This window comes from Triticum urartu, chromosome 1A (genome assembly GCF_056163025.1).
Source record: "Triticum urartu cultivar PI428250 chromosome 1A, HENAU_Tu73, whole genome shotgun sequence".
Classification (NCBI taxonomy): Eukaryota; Viridiplantae; Streptophyta; class Magnoliopsida; order Poales; family Poaceae; genus Triticum; species Triticum urartu.
This window is the reverse complement of record NC_141873.1, coordinates 504874630-504889964: the sequence shown is the minus strand read 5'-3', so window position 1 is coordinate 504889964 and position 15335 is coordinate 504874630. Positions and strand designations below refer to the sequence as shown.

Below are 15335 nucleotides of genomic sequence, written 5' to 3'. Positions count from 1 at the left end.
GTGTTTCTTTTCCAGTTATGTTTCTTAAGTTGGAGAGTGTGCTCCTAGTCCGTCAGAGATGCTAGCTGATAAAGAAACATCCAGGTTCAAAGATTATCATGAATACTCAGAAATCCAAGATGCGCACTTCAGTTACTGTCTCACTTCCTTTATTCTGTATGCATTAAGGGCATTTCCAACACGGATTACCAAACGGACATTAATAAACAATTTTTGAACTCCTGAACATGTTTGAATTTGTTAAAAATCAAATTCAATAATATTCAAATTTGAGTATTTTTTTGAATTTATGAACTTTTTTGAATTCATGACCATTTTTTCAAACCCACAATTACTTTTTTGAATCACGAATAATTTTCAGATTCAGGAGCATTTTCAAGTTGGGCGATCATTTTTTCAATTTCATGAACAATTTTGTATTCACAAACATTTTTTCAATTTTGCAGACATTTTTTAATTCACGAACAGTTTTTGAGTTCATCAACATTTTTTGAATTCACAAATCTTGATACCAGAAAATCTTTTTTAATTTATGAACATTTTTCATTTTAGCACTCATTTATCAAGTTTTTTAAATTCAAGGTTTTTTTATAATTCACGAACATTTTATAGACTCGTAAATCCTTTGAAATTTGGGAACATTTTTAAACATGGCAAACATATTTTTGAATTCACAGATAATTTTGCAAATACATGAACAGTTTCTGAATTCACTAGAATTATTCAAGTTCATAAGCATAATTTCAATTCATATACATTTAAAAAATATGAATATTTTTCAAATTCATGAACACCTTTTCAAATTCTCAAACATTTTTATCTTCATCTTTGTTCGTACATGAAATCAGATGGTAGTAAATCAGAAGGAAAAAAACGATGATGGAAAGAGGAGAGAGTTAGCAACCGGTTTGCCTACACCCCTGAAAAGAAACTAAAATGTTGAATAACGCTCCTCCCCTACTCAATCGAAACCTGCACAGACAAGCAGAGGTAAAAAAGGTGAGATATTGGCAGTAGTCTGGAATCGACAGATCTAGCATAACGAAAACAGCTACGACATCACTATGCCCTAGAAAAGCAAGCATATATAGGTGAAAAAAATCCATGTAAAAACAGCAGGATCAACTATGGCCTATGGGGGACACGTAGAAAGGGAAATACCAAAACCTGCGACCCACAGGTAGATTATGATAGGCAAAAAATACCACGAAATGGCCTGCGCGAACTGAATGCAAAAGGGCCGGAAGTAAAGGGCCCTAACAAAATCAAGAGATGGCCTAGTTAGGATTCGGCCCACAGAGGGGGCGACTATTCCGCGCGTTAGGATTCGCCCCTGCTGAAGGCCTCGTCAGGGGTCTGGACTCCTGTCTCCGTAGGCGGCGAGGGCGTGCGAACTGGGGGGAAGGCAACCGCCGCGCCGCCTCTCCGCCCTCGGCTCCCCTGCCGCCGCCGGCCTCTCCGTGCCCTTCTCTCCCCCGCGGGCGCCTCCCCACCTCGCCGCCTCCCTGCCGCCACCGACTACGGATTCCGTGCGTCCCCCGACACCGCCGCCCTACCCAGTCCGTGCTTCTCCGCCGCTGCCCCCCTCCTCTCAACCGCGCCGCAGGCAACCTCGGCCTCTTCAAGGAGGGGCCAAAAGGTTCATCCTCGCCGTCACCGGGGAAGCACCTTCGTGGCGTCACCAGGTAAAGATTTAATGCTCCACGTCACTATTTGATTTCTGTTGTTCTGCACAGAATGTTTGGCGTGTTGTCTATTTCTTGTTGATGAACCGTATATATACAATTGTTGAAACGTCTTAGAAATTCGGTCGTTGATGCATGCCTGATGCTTTCTTGTGAACTAAATCAAATAGTCAGATTTAATTTTAACTGTTCGTTTGGTAGCTAATGTCCATACCTCGTGTCCTATGCGCTTGTGTTAGCTCCTCGTTTGGTTGACGCGGTACTGCCTTTTCTTGTGCCATTTGCTAAATTTGTATGATCATTTAATCTTGCAACAATTGAATGCAGTTGTGTTGGTGATGCCAGTTAGAACCTGGAAAATATGGTTGGTCACCATAAGTTTCTTTTGCACGGCAAGATGGGCCTATAAGATGTTATGGGGCCTTAGAAAAATAGTGCCAACAAGGATTTCCGTTTCCTTTTATTTTGTTATCTCTATGTGAGATAATATATTGTCCATTTCTTTCTTATATAACATGCTTCCCTTGCTGCTGCTGCTGTCTGAACCTGCAATATTTCCTAAAGTGACTTTGGCAGGTCAAAACAACTTCCTGGAGGCCACAAAGGGGGTTTGGACATGATTGATGATGAGGCTAACTTTGGCGACATCACTGATGCCCCTGCAGAAGCGGAAGCTGCTGCAAAGTTTCATCCTAATAAGCTGCGTGGCAAGCTTCGGAAGAAATCTGTGCCATCAAGATCTGTTGTACCCAATCGTACAGTGGAAACAAGTGATGAGAAGGCTCTAGCTTTAAGTCAAGATAATTTGTCTCAAGGACTTGCTACGAATCAAGAAATAGCATCTTCGGCCGTTCATGGTAGTGAAACGATTGGTGGTGCGGAAGTTTGTGGGGGCACTATTTACACACCTTCTGATGATGTGCTGGCAGTTTCTTCTGTAGATAGGGTTTCACAAAATGACGATCCTCATGATGATCCATCTGAAGTAGCTACGCTCCAAGAAAGCTTGGTTGTTTCAGATACCCAAGCATCATCCACCCATCCAACTAGCAAGACAGTTGATGATTTAGCTGACTTTGGGGAACTATTTGACACACATTCTGAAGAGGAAAACGCTGCAAAGTCCAAGCTAAAAATTAAGGTGAAACTCAGCAAGGCAGCATCCAAGTACCGAAAGACTGGCCAAAAGAAGGCAGCTTCAACTGTAGACGTGGTCTCACAAAATAAAGAGGATGGTAACGATGATGTCAGAGGATGCAACGATGAGCAGGTACAAGCTCAACATGAAGAACATGTACAGACCTCAGATTCTCAGCCACCCTTGGGAACTGATGATGGTACAGTTGACAATTTTGTTAACCACAACCGCATCCTTGAAGAGCCTGGTCCAGAGGAAACGGCTGCAAAGTTATGCCCTAAATCACAAAGAAAACCTGGCGGGGCTTCATCCAAGGCTGTTGGGACTAGTGATGATTATGCAGCAGCTAATCTAAAGGTCAGGGTTGAAATCTGTTAGAAATTTAACTAAGTTCACAAATATGATATGCTGATGCTCTGCTTTTGATTGCTTTTAGGATATCAATGCTAGTGTTGATATAGACTCTCAAGATGGGCTGATAAATCCTCATACTGATGATACTCAACCGATCTTTGGAGAACCCTCAGGTGCGTGTTTGATTTACTTGTGGAACTTCTTTTCCATGCACATCTGGCATAACGCTCATTCTGACCATACAGTATGTCATGAGTTGTTGGCTGCACTTATCACTTTATATTGCTTCGTCTAGCTTTCCTGCTTATTTACTCATAATGAGCAAACATATTTCTGGTACAGCTGAAGCTGCTGCTACATTTCTACTTGATCTTGGAAAGAAAAAGAGCAAAGGCAAATCAGTAACATTTGTTCTACCAGATGATTATGAGGGGGTCGCTGCAACAGATACCAACCATAATGACATAGGATCTGATGAAAATTTGAACACCTTGCCTCAGCAAGCACCTCAAAAGGTAAGTCCTTGCTGAAGTCTACACTTGTGATTAGAATTTTCTTAGCACCTCAAAAGGTAAGTCCTTGTCTCATTGGTAATTTTTGCAGCATTGTCTTACTGAAGAACATTCAGACGATCAGGAATATACTGATAGGGAGAGCCAGTACTATGAGGGGGAGCGATCAGATCATGGTGTTGAACAACAATCCAAATTGGATGTTGGAAAACAAGAATTATCAATGAAGTTAAGAAGCAGGACAGAGATTCAGAAGGTTGGGTTATCTGAGCATATTGTTGACGATCATCTTGATGAAGATTTTGTTGAACCTTCAGCAGCCGAACAAAATAATGATAGTAGCGACGAGAACACTGCTGGAGGAAAGCAGAAGGCACCAAGAAAGTCAAGGAAGAAAGATCCAAATAAAGAACCTTTGAGGGGTTCCAAGCGCACCTCGACGAAATCCACTTCGGAAAAATCACAGCCGAACCAGCAGAAAAATAAAAGTGAAGTATCGTCACGCGGTCGTAAGAGAGCCTTGAAAGATACAATGACAGAACAGCCTGAGAAGAAGCTTACTCACAGAATTCGTCAAAAAAGAGCTCAAGGTATCTGGCTAAAATAACAACGGTACCCAAATAACAAAGCATCAATTTAACATGCTATGAGCTCTTGACTCTTGTATTTTTGGCCTTTGTTGTTTTATAGAAGTGCAAACGTTACTTCAAAAACCTGATCATGAGATAGATCGCATGAAGCTAAGTGTGACGCATCTCAGGTTGTTACAAGAGGCCAGAGAGCGTATTCAGGTGAGTTGTGCACGTTTGCTGGGTCTACCTTCTTTATTGGAGTATTATGCTGTTGCTCATGATTTTTGTTTTGGCCTTTCCTAGAGTAAAACACCGTCAGGACCATCATCCTCTAATCAAAGGTAGGCTCTTTTCCCAACTTAAAATATTATTTATGAATATTTTCTCTGTATCTTGTTTAACTACCATTCTGCATTTTCTGTTTGGATATTTTTACCTAAAGTGTAGTAAAATAACCAGTCATTGACAACAATGCTACAGTTCTATTTGCAAGCTTTCTATTTTATCATATAGATACTTCACTTTTTCAGATAGGGTATTTGAAGTTGGTGTTGCTGCTGCAGTTTTTATTCCAGCATCTAAATTTGTATTCTTAAATTTGATGAGTTGGTATGCTGCTTTAACCATGATTTCACTGACTTTCGCCTGTCATGTTCTTTGTTGATGTCTTTTCACAGCAGCTCCCGTTTTGGAGATACTGACGATTTTGATCCTTTTGGAGATAACTATGACAATGACAGAACAGAGAATCAGGCGCTAGAAAGTGCTACTAAACTGAATTACCATTCTTATATGGACAAAAAGACACGGGCCAAATGGACAAAATCTGACACTGACTTGTTTTACCAGGTATTTGGAAATCAACTACACCCTCTATAACTTAATAGTATAAGATGTTTTTTGACACTGTCATGCTGACGTTTTGGCTTGCCTATGGGAAACTTCAACTTTTTTATCTGTTCTGGTCCAGGGTCTTCAACAATTTGGTAGTGATTTTGCAATGATACAGCAACTATTCCCAGATAAGTCCCGTGATCAGGTACGGCAAAAGTTTAAAAGTGAGGACAAAAAGCATCCAATGCAAGTCCACGATGCTATACTTCATCGCTCGAGAGGTCAGCGGTTGCTTCATACCTGGTCCAGCCCATATATTTTGATTTCTGATTTCTGATTTTGCTTAACCTAACTCTTCTGTCTTACAACTGTATACAGATAACTTGTATTTAAAACAAGTAATGAAACAGCTCAACATTGAAGATTCGCTCAAAGACATCAACATTACACAAAAACAAGAGGTTGCATCAACTGAAGGGAACACTGGAAATGATGTTATTTCTGAAACTAACACGTTCAGTGTTGAGAATGTTTCGAATTTGTCAGATGAAGAGATGGGCACGCACCAATCTGAGGTCAAAGAAGGGGAGGATGTTGCAGCTGGAAATGCTGATGATGTTGACCTGGATGTTTTTGATTGGTACTAGCACGATAGTCACGCTGAAAATCAGGCAGAAATTATTTAGGATCTCACGGTTCTGCCAACCCTGTGAGCCAAGGACATGTTCTATGTCGAACATTTTTGCTCACAGGTTTAGCTAGTTAGGGATGCGAGATACGGATGCAGATAGTACGGTTGTTACGTTGATTACCGTTTTATTTCACTCTTGCAAGTTACTGCTGTACTCTTCAGTAGTGTTGGTTTTTCTATTTCATGCAAACTTTGTAGTCTCCCTCGAAAGTTGCTGAAGTTTGCTGCTTCGTGATGTCTCCTGCTAGGTGCAGAGCTGATGGCGGCTCTCACTTTGCTTCTAGTTTTCTGAATAAAAGAAGTTGTGGCTTGTTCAGAAAGGTATATATGTGCCTATCAAATGAATTGCCCGTAATATTGCTTGTTCTTACAGGGTCTCAAAATGTAGAGTACTGATGAGCATTTCACTGTTTTTTTATGGATACTTTTACAGCCAGCACAAAGTATCCAAAAGGGTGAAATGCAAATGAACTTTTTTGAACTGTGTCCCATCAGGCTTAGTTTTCGTTTGACGAATTGCTACATTATGTTGATGCAACCCAATATTTTCATGAGCAATTGGTATTTATTGCCTAACATCAACTGTATCAGGTCGCTCTAGTATGTGATTTTTCCGGCTAGTTCTAACATGGCATTTTCCGTCCGCTGTCATTAGGCCAACTCCACCGCGTAACCCATTTCTACCCCAAATCGTTCGTTTGTGTCCGTTTGGGGTAAAACGGGCAAATGAAACGACCCAGCGCATGGGAGCATATAGACGTTTTGTCCGGTCCGTGTCCGCTTTTGCCCCATTTCCAGACCAAAGTTGCTCTCGGTTTGGGGCCAAAGCGGACAGAAAGCGGACGTCTTCGCGTCCTCGTCGTCCGTCTGTGTCCGCCTCGACCCCACATGTCACTCTCTCCTTTTTTGTACATGGCCCACCACGTGCACCAACGACCACGACGTATGGGGTGAAAATGGGGTAGTAGCGCTGCGTGCAGCGAGTTTGTGCGGCCTCTGTCCGGCGTTTGTTCTCCCTATTTCTACACCATACAGACAAAATCCGGACAAAATAGGTATAGATTTAGGATCGTGCGGTGGAGTTGGCCTTAGCGGCGGGTGCCCATATAGGAGGCCCTGCAATTTACACCTACGTAACCTTTTTTATGTATCTTACGTACTGTCCGATCTGGCAGTTTTTTATTGGTAATTACTTGCACGCACGGGCCCATCCTGAAAATTGAGGGGGGGGGGGGGGGGCGTTTAATTAGCGATGAATGAATTTACGTAAGTTTCATACACCAATTATATTGAATTTAAAACACCAAACAGGCGAGGTTGTCGGTTTAAGTTTTTATTGGTCGGACTGTCGGTTCATTGGTCCATTTGTGATAAAAAAAACCAGAATATTCAAAAATTTGACCTCACATCAAATTAATATGCATAATATTGAATCTAAATCATTAACAAATCATGAAGTATTACAATCTAGTTGGTTATTGGGCAAAGAGCTGGTTCAAGGTTTTTGCAGTCAGACCGGCAAAGACCCACGATCACCGTTAATCAACCCGTTCTTCCTCCCTCTTCTGCTCACCGCGCGGCGGTCGTATGTATGGAGACTCCAGCCGGAGAAGATGGCCTCGTCGACGCCCGCCCGCAGCTGCCAAGCGGCGGATCGCCGGCCTCGTGTGCCAGGCGAAATGCATCACAGAAGGGCACGGTGGACGCCCGCCGGGAGCGCCGCCGGCACCAGATCAGATTTCGTCCGCCCGCCAGGTGCTTGTGTTTATTCCCCATCCGTTCCACCACCCCTACTAGTGACCAACCACTCGCCACGCTTCGCTTTGCTTTGCTTGGACTCGCCTACTTGGATGCTTCCTTCGTGGTATCGAGGTGTGGCCAAGACAAGAAACAGAACTGAGACTTCAGTTCTCCCACCCATGAATATCTTAGAGGGCAGAGTGGACTAGAATAACCAACACAAGGATTCGATAGGTTTGATGGGCCGGCCTGAAGTCAGTCATAGAAATAAATAAATAGTGGCCATTAGATGCAAATCACAAGATCAGACAAGCCCACAGAGTCAAGTGGTACAATATAAAACATGTGGACAACGCCGTAGTTATTAGGTTGCAACGAATCGGACTCTCACTTTTGTGCGTGCATGACTTCACTGATGATTGAGTGAGATCTGGAGATATCACGCAAGGACCAGGGATGGTGGACCTTGAGGCCAACAACCATCTTCCTGATCAAGCACAAGGAGAAGATGATGTGGTGGATCTTGAGCCCGACCATGGATCTCAGACGCAAAGCACACGGACAAGTAGAGCCCAAGTTGATGACTATAATGTGGACCTTGAGGTCTATAAGCTATTTGTGGACCTTGCATCGTCCTATCCTGATCGACTTGGCATCCTAAAATCCTTTGGGTTGCTTCATGAGAAGCAAGCATATGTTTTGTTGCAAAATAGGCTATCCAATACGTTTAATCTTTTATACCCGAAAAAGAAGATGATCGAGCTGTGTGACGAAACGGGGGAACAACCAGATATGAATCCTGGTGCTTTGTTCATACGTCTACCAGCTATGATACTGCCATGGGCAGCCCTCGCCCTCTTCCACAATAGCCACAGAGAAGGTTATGATGATAACGACGTCAAGGTTACATATGTCTTGTTCTGCTGTACCGCAGTGTTGGAGTACTTCTGCAGGTTTTTCTCAACTAGTCATATTTCTTCAAAGGCTCAAAGGCAAGTCCATTCGAGTTCTAGGACGCCTGATGGGGATTGGGCAGTACAATTGGTAACATGGGCGCTTGACCAAGTTGCAAGGATAAAGCTAGAGAATGCCCAACGGCGAGGGAGTGCAGTTCCCCCGTTCCAGTGGCAAAGGACCATCCTGTACAAGCTTCAGTGGGCAAGAAAGAAGGATGCCCTGTCCATCAGTGAGCTAATAAATATCATGAGCATTGGTGCACTCAAAGATAGCCTCGTAGGCCAATATGCTCTTGTAGGGTTCTTTGTCCACAACAAAAAGCACACCAAGATGACCAGCATCCTGAGTTTTTTGAATTGCAACGACTTCTTTCACCAACATTGGCTCATGAAGCCCTGCAACTCTTCCTTTGCAATAACAGAGTTAGTCCTCAAGTATGTAAAGAAAGGGTGGGAAGATCAGATAAAAGATGTTGGCAGTTACTGGAAGTTCAATGACCGCAGGGGGCAATGGACTCTTGAGGCTAACAAGTGCGACCAAGACCTGGGTTGGAGCTTAAGGAGTCCATTTGACGAGAGCGTCCTTCTCTGGCACATCGCCACGGATTTCTGCTTCTACCACTTGGGCGCATCAGCAGATCACCAATGTGCCACTGCTCAGTGTATTGAAGATGCATCAGGTGAAGGCCATGGTTGTGCTGTTTGGTGTGAAAGATCTCATCATCACGGTAGAGCCGTCTGGGTGCCGGGAGATGTCCAACTACTTGATGTACCTACTACTCCCTCCATTCCAAAATATAGTGCGCCCGCGCTTTCCGAGGTCCAACTTTGACCATAAATTTAACCAACGAGACCAACTGCGGCGGGAGAAAAAATTATATAATTGAAAACTTCTTTCGAATACGAATTCACTGATATAATTTTTGCTCCCGCCACAATTGGTCTTGGTAGTTAAATTTACGGTCAAAGTTGAAGCACGTGGATAGAGGAAGCACTACATTGTGGAATGGAGGGAGTATTTGTTAACCCTGAGATGCTACTCTCGGGTTCTAGGCGGAATCTGCTTATCACCGCTAATGCCGAACTGGAGGAGATTCTCAAGGATGATGATCTGTCGCTCGAGAAGGTCATCAAGGGTGACAAGCCTTCGCTCATGGAGATCCTCGGATGCAGTAAGCCATTTCTGAAGTTCTTCACAGGCAGAAAGCCATTGCTCGATGAAATCGAAAGAGAATTTACGCAGAGAATAATTGGCAAGGTGCAGCCCACACAATGCCAAGAACAAGTTGTTGAACACACACATTCGCCACCTGGTGCAAAGAAATATCCAACTGCACAGGAAGGTTGTTTTATCCGTGATGCCTGTAAGATTTCTGAAGCGCTGTTGTCTTTGGGTGATGAGAACAAGACATGGGAAGTGATCGAAGGTGTGTGGGTGGAGATGCTCTGCTTCTCAGCCAGTAGGTGCCGAGGATACCTACACGGAAAGAGCCTGGGCACTGGCCCTGAGCTCCTCACTTATGTCTGGCTGCTGCTATCACACATAGGGATGGAGACCTTGCCGGAGAGGCTGCAGAGGATGGAGCTTTCAAGTGAAGGAAATGCCGGTGCCCCTCCATCGACTTCCCAGGTCAGCATTGTCACTGGCGAAACCTTTTTTTTAAATGGTGCTTATGGATACCATTTCTACTCTGCATTTCAATTTTACGCTTATTTGCTTAGCCATGGAAGGTTTTTATGTTTTTTGTTCGTTGTGATGTTCCTGTTATCTCCATGGTTTTCTAGTCTTATATTGTTCTTCAATGAAAGTTTGGAGGTATTATAACAGTGTGAATATGTGATCTACCAGATACCTGGGAGCGAAGATCCACCTCCTTGCAGACGCTCAAGGCCTCATGAAGCTGCTGCTGCCGGCGCATCCATGTCTGAATCCCAAGAAATAGTACCAGCTGAATAATCTGAGAAATCATACTCTATCGTTACACGTACATGGAAATAGCCCGGTGTCAATATCACCCATGTGTCGTTCGTGTCATTTGCTTACTCACTTGCAGCTGCTCCTCGGTGCAGAGCTTGATGCACTAGTCCAGTCTGATGCCTGGCAGTCTGTTTGTGAGCTGTTGGAGCTGCCAGATTACCAAGTCTGTAGTATGGATGCCAGGTTACTCCACGATTGCCCCATGTTGAATTCTCTAGTAATGTATTTCTACCTGAGGGTCAGAAATTTCAGTGTTGTTTTTCTTCCTCAATCTCCATCATTTTATAACCATGTGAATATTTGATCTACCAGAAACAGGGGGGGTGGGAGGGAGTACCGGCTGAATAACCTGAGAAATTATTGTCTGTTTATTTACAGTTGGAAATAACCCGTTTCTGCATTACCAATCTGATGTGCCTGATTTTAGTTTGCAGCTGCACTATTGTGCAGAGCTTAATATACTATGGCTGCTGTTAACCGCCCATTTCCTATTCTACAATGAGCATGTTTGTAGAACTGCATGTTTGTAGAACTGTCGCCCCATGTTAAACACAGTGGCGAAACGACGTGTCTTGCCTCGTCAAGATTATGATAACATGCCGTAATCTTGGCTTCTTATTTGCTTACCAGTGGAAGCTCTGCCTTAATTGATTCGTTGCGATATGCTGTTCTTTGGTGTGGTTCTCTGGTTTTCTCGGTGAATAAGAGCCATCTGATGCCTGTTTGTTTCCAGTTACAGTGCCTATCAGTCCACCACCATTTTTGTAAGAGTCTGGATTTGGTGTTGGTGGTTTTATTTTATTTTTGAACTTGAATACTCTATTGATTCAATCAATTTGATTGTAATAATGTATTACTACCCAAAGGTCAGATGCTTTTATCTTCCTTGATCTCCATGATTATCTTGTTGGTATATCACTTCCCAGAGGCACTGCTCCATCTCAAAATGCTTACGAGATTGGAGTTATTTATAGGTAATTTTGTAGATGGAGTAGACTGGAACCCGACCTGACTGGTATCTTTATTTGTAACTGTAAATGTGTGATTTAGCAGGGTTTTCTTCTTGGGAAGGAGGACCTAGGCCTCATGAAGCTGTTCATCTCTTTATGCAGGGAAATAATCCCATGTTTGTGTTTCTTGATTTTTTTTTTCGAGGTTAAGGGGTTCGAAGGGCGACGAGCTGTGTTGGTTCAGGATAAGTAAAAGACATCCTATCGCTCCTTTCTCCTTGCAGAACTTTTGTGGTCAAACTGTTCATTATCTCTATATAGTTATTATGAGGATTCAGGACATGTTCTTTTATTTTGCTTATTATTATATTTGTGGAGCTTCATATCATGGACACCCAAATAAATCAGAACACATACATCAATTCCTATCTTCCTTATTTGTATGCATAATATCAAGGTCCAGGTAGGCTGAAGATATGGCGGCACTGCGCACTGAAGCTGTATGATCTTGCCTCTTGATTTGCAGAGGGATGGAGGCCAGCATGGCAACATGTCTTGCCTCTTGATTGGTCCGGCGGCAGCTATCTGCTTATTGGAGTAAACTTTTTTTTTTTGCGGGTTGCTTATTGGAGTAAACTTGAATGGATGCTACACGTGCAGAGGGATGGAGGCCAGCATGGCAACATTTTCCTTTCCTTGGCCAGTTTTGCACTGAGCTCGGGTTTGTTTTGTTTTCCGAAACCAGGGCAACATTGCTATTCCGCTGACCGTGAAAAACCCGGCGAAAACCGATACATTCAGACGCCCTCAAACTGGTGTAAAACGATACAATCAGGCAGCCTCGACACTGCTCCTTAGGCCTTGTTTGGTTACACCTCTTCTCAAGAGGATTGGAGAGGATTTGGGTGGATTTTGACTTGTGGGAGATTATATCCACCTCAATCCCTGCCAAACCCCTCCTAGATCCCTATCAACCGAACAAGGCTTAAGCTGTTGCTGTCTCCATCCGCTAGCTGCAGTGAAGACTTCACCTGTCACCCGTTCACTCTCATTTTTCCCCCTTTGAAAATGGATGCAGCTCGTTGCCGCTCTGAAATTGCTGAACTCGGGTCGGCAGCAGTGAGCGAGAAGAAAAGGAGCACGCACGCTCCACGTTAATCCTAGCTACTAGTGTGCTTACGAGTACGGCCGATACGGCCTGATTCCATTGCTCCTCCGGCTTATATGGCACGGTCGGTCCTTATTTTGTTTTCCCGGTCATTTATGTTCGTCCTGAATAAAATTGAGCGTGGAGCGTGTGTTCTTTTCCGGAGGAGGCAGGCAGAATGTTGCTTGCTCACGCGGCCATCTCCGGTCTGGTCAGTGCCGAACAAGCTAGCATAAACACTACTACTCCCTCCGTTTCAAATTACTCGTCACAGAAATGGATATATCTATAACTAAAATATATCTAGATACATTCATACGTGCGATAAATGATTCGGAACGGAGGGAGCAGCAGACAGCAAATCAGGAGATCGGAGCCCGGGTTGCTCATGCACAGGCTAGCGTGTGCGCACTGCGCACACATCTCGCAGGACAGAAGAGGAAAAAGAAGCCACAGACCAACCACCACCGGAGAACCGTACGATACCCAATCTTCCCATCACCGGAAAGCAGAGAGGAAAAATAAAGCCGGCCACACGGCGCGTTGCGGTCGCCGAAGCCGCGGACGATCGGCCGCCGAGGCGCCGCCCGTGTGCACGTCGAGGGCGAGAGAAAGCATCGCATCGTATCCGCCGAAATCCGAAGCGTGACAGGACCGCGTCGGGCGCGGTAGGCCCACGAGCACGAGGCGTCACCGCCGGAGGGGACACATCCAAATCCACCTCACCTGCCGCGATCGTGCGTCCCCACGGCCCATCACGCCGCTCGCCCGCCCGCCGTCGCAGTCGGTCGACAGTGGCCGGCCATCAGGCCATGGCTCGTCCATGTACTATTAACTGTACTCGTAATAAACAACGATAAAGCTTGGGCGCCGCACCTGCATGGCTGCGTCCACACATGACTGACGCAGACTCCACCTACTACCGCTACTGCGTGCAGGCAGCAGCAGACCGGCGAAGCATCGTGCCCGCGGTCGGTCAACGAAAGTCACGAGACTACCACCACTACAACCAGCACCGCTCGCTGACATGTGTGATTCATCTCCCTGACGAGTGAGTCGACGCGCAGGTACGGCTAATCGTGGTTGATAGATAGATAGCTCAAACAAAGATGAGACTGACTTTGAGAGCACACGGTGTCGCTGACCAGACACTCTCTTCCACCTCCAACGGAATCTGGATGCGCACGAATGTGCAACCCAACCCAACCCTGCAGAAATTCCAGCTGCAGGCATAGCGTAGACGATCCGGCGAATCCGGAGTCATGCGGGGGCAGCGGCAGCGCGTGGAAGGAAAATGAAGGGAAAGTAAAACGAATCAAGTCGATCGGTGCACCTCACCACACGGCGTGGAGAGAGGGACCGGGCGACTCTGCTGGAGCTCACCGCCGCCGACGGAAAGGCGACGGCGACCCCGCGGGCTGGCGGGCATACGTCGACGTGCCACTGACCCGCCGGGAAGGTGGAGCGGAGGGAATAAACCAAACCCATGCCTTATCTGAGAATCCAAACGGCTAGTGTCCATGGATCTCCAAGCACCATAGCCCGCGACCTCGACGAGATCCGGAATTCCCAACACCGCTGGCTCCTAGACGAAGGCAAAAGCCTCGCCCGACCGCGAACGGAGCCTGGAGAAATTTATTCCGACACGACACCACCGCAACGGCCTCGGCAGCGTCTCCCTCAACCCTAACCCTACCACATACCCACCTAGCGAACGGACCCGAGGTTCCCTCTCCCTCCCGCCGCCGGAGCGACCGACGGAGATAGAGGGAACCGGCGGCGTCACCGGTGGCGCGCAAGGGATCCCTCTTCGCCTCCTTGATCGCCTAGATCCTACTTTTTCGGTTCAGGTGTGTTTCGTGCTGTGGGCGCGCATGGATTGATTTGTTGGCTAGGACTTGCCTACACCAAAGATGAAGGTATTGACATAGAAGCAAATTTAAAGTTCATGTCTATTTTAGAAAATAATAAGGCTCCATGTCCACCACAAAATGTTATGCTAAATATAAAAATATGCGGTATAATATTTTTAATCATATGTATTATGTGAACTAATGATTAATGTGCTTTCTAAAAACACATATATTAACAGCCACACATCCCCCCTCCCCCCCCCCCCCCCCTAATAAAGAATAACCACATATTTATGTTGTTCGTATATTATATTAGATTTGTACACAAAGCTAAATTTGGAGCATGAGCTAGCTCATGATTTTTATTTGATGTTGGATCAATATATGCACAGGTCCAAATCTGATGTTAAGATCGTCTCCGTCTAGAACAGGGCACTGACGCTCTCTTCTCCGACGATTTAGCATAACATTTTGTGGTGGACATAGAGCCATATTATTTTCTAAAAAACGCATGAACTTTATTTTTTTTTATGTCAATTCAAACTTAGAACGAATTGGTAGTAGGTTAATTAGTCTTATCAGGGAACTGAAAAGAATTGGTTCAAAAAAAAGGAACTAAAAAGAATTAGTAGTATGTTTCATTTAGCAAAAAACATCAGTAGTACGCTTTCATTCTAGAACATATGAAACCATCCAAATAGTATGGTTACACTGTTGCTTATTGGGCTGTGCTAAATAAGTTAGTTACACGGCCACTTAACACGGGATTAATCCATCCAAACTGCATGTATTTCTTAAAAGAAAACAGTCAGAGAAGAAAAAGCACAGCATAATACTTTGGCTTTCCAGCTCCTCACATAATTAATCAGCCACACTAACGAACACCAAACCAGAATAATCAAACGGGCTCAGTAGGCTCAAATCG

General features: G+C 44.7%; 1 protein-coding gene and 1 pseudogene across 3 annotated transcripts; both read left to right on the top strand.

Moving 5' to 3' along the window:
* The first annotated feature begins 1333 nt into the window (after positions 1–1333).
* LOC125522918 (uncharacterized) lies at positions 1334–6112 on the top strand. 2 transcript variants are annotated; one of them, XM_087527106.1, is made up of 10 exons: positions 1334–1685; positions 2250–3180; positions 3260–3350; positions 3520–3692; positions 3781–4279; positions 4380–4480; positions 4565–4602; positions 4942–5110; positions 5232–5376; positions 5474–6112. In XM_087527106.1, the coding sequence occupies exons 2-10, from the start codon at positions 2302–2304 to the stop codon at positions 5740–5742; spliced, it is 2364 nt and encodes a 787-aa protein (XP_087383232.1). In that variant the 5' UTR covers positions 1334–1685; positions 2250–2301; the 3' UTR covers positions 5743–6112. The 2 variants fall into 2 exon arrangements, with proteins under 2 accessions (XP_087383232.1, XP_048543918.1); XM_048687961.2 differs by having other exon boundaries at positions 4939–5110.
* Positions 6113–7260: 1148 nt separating this feature from the next.
* Positions 7261–10973, top strand: LOC125536734 (uncharacterized; annotated as a pseudogene). Its single transcript, XR_015607648.1, has 3 exons — positions 7261–9282; positions 9495–10112; positions 10332–10973. The product of XR_015607648.1 is annotated as an uncharacterized LOC125536734 (transcript).
* Positions 10974–15335: the final 4362 nt, after the last annotated feature.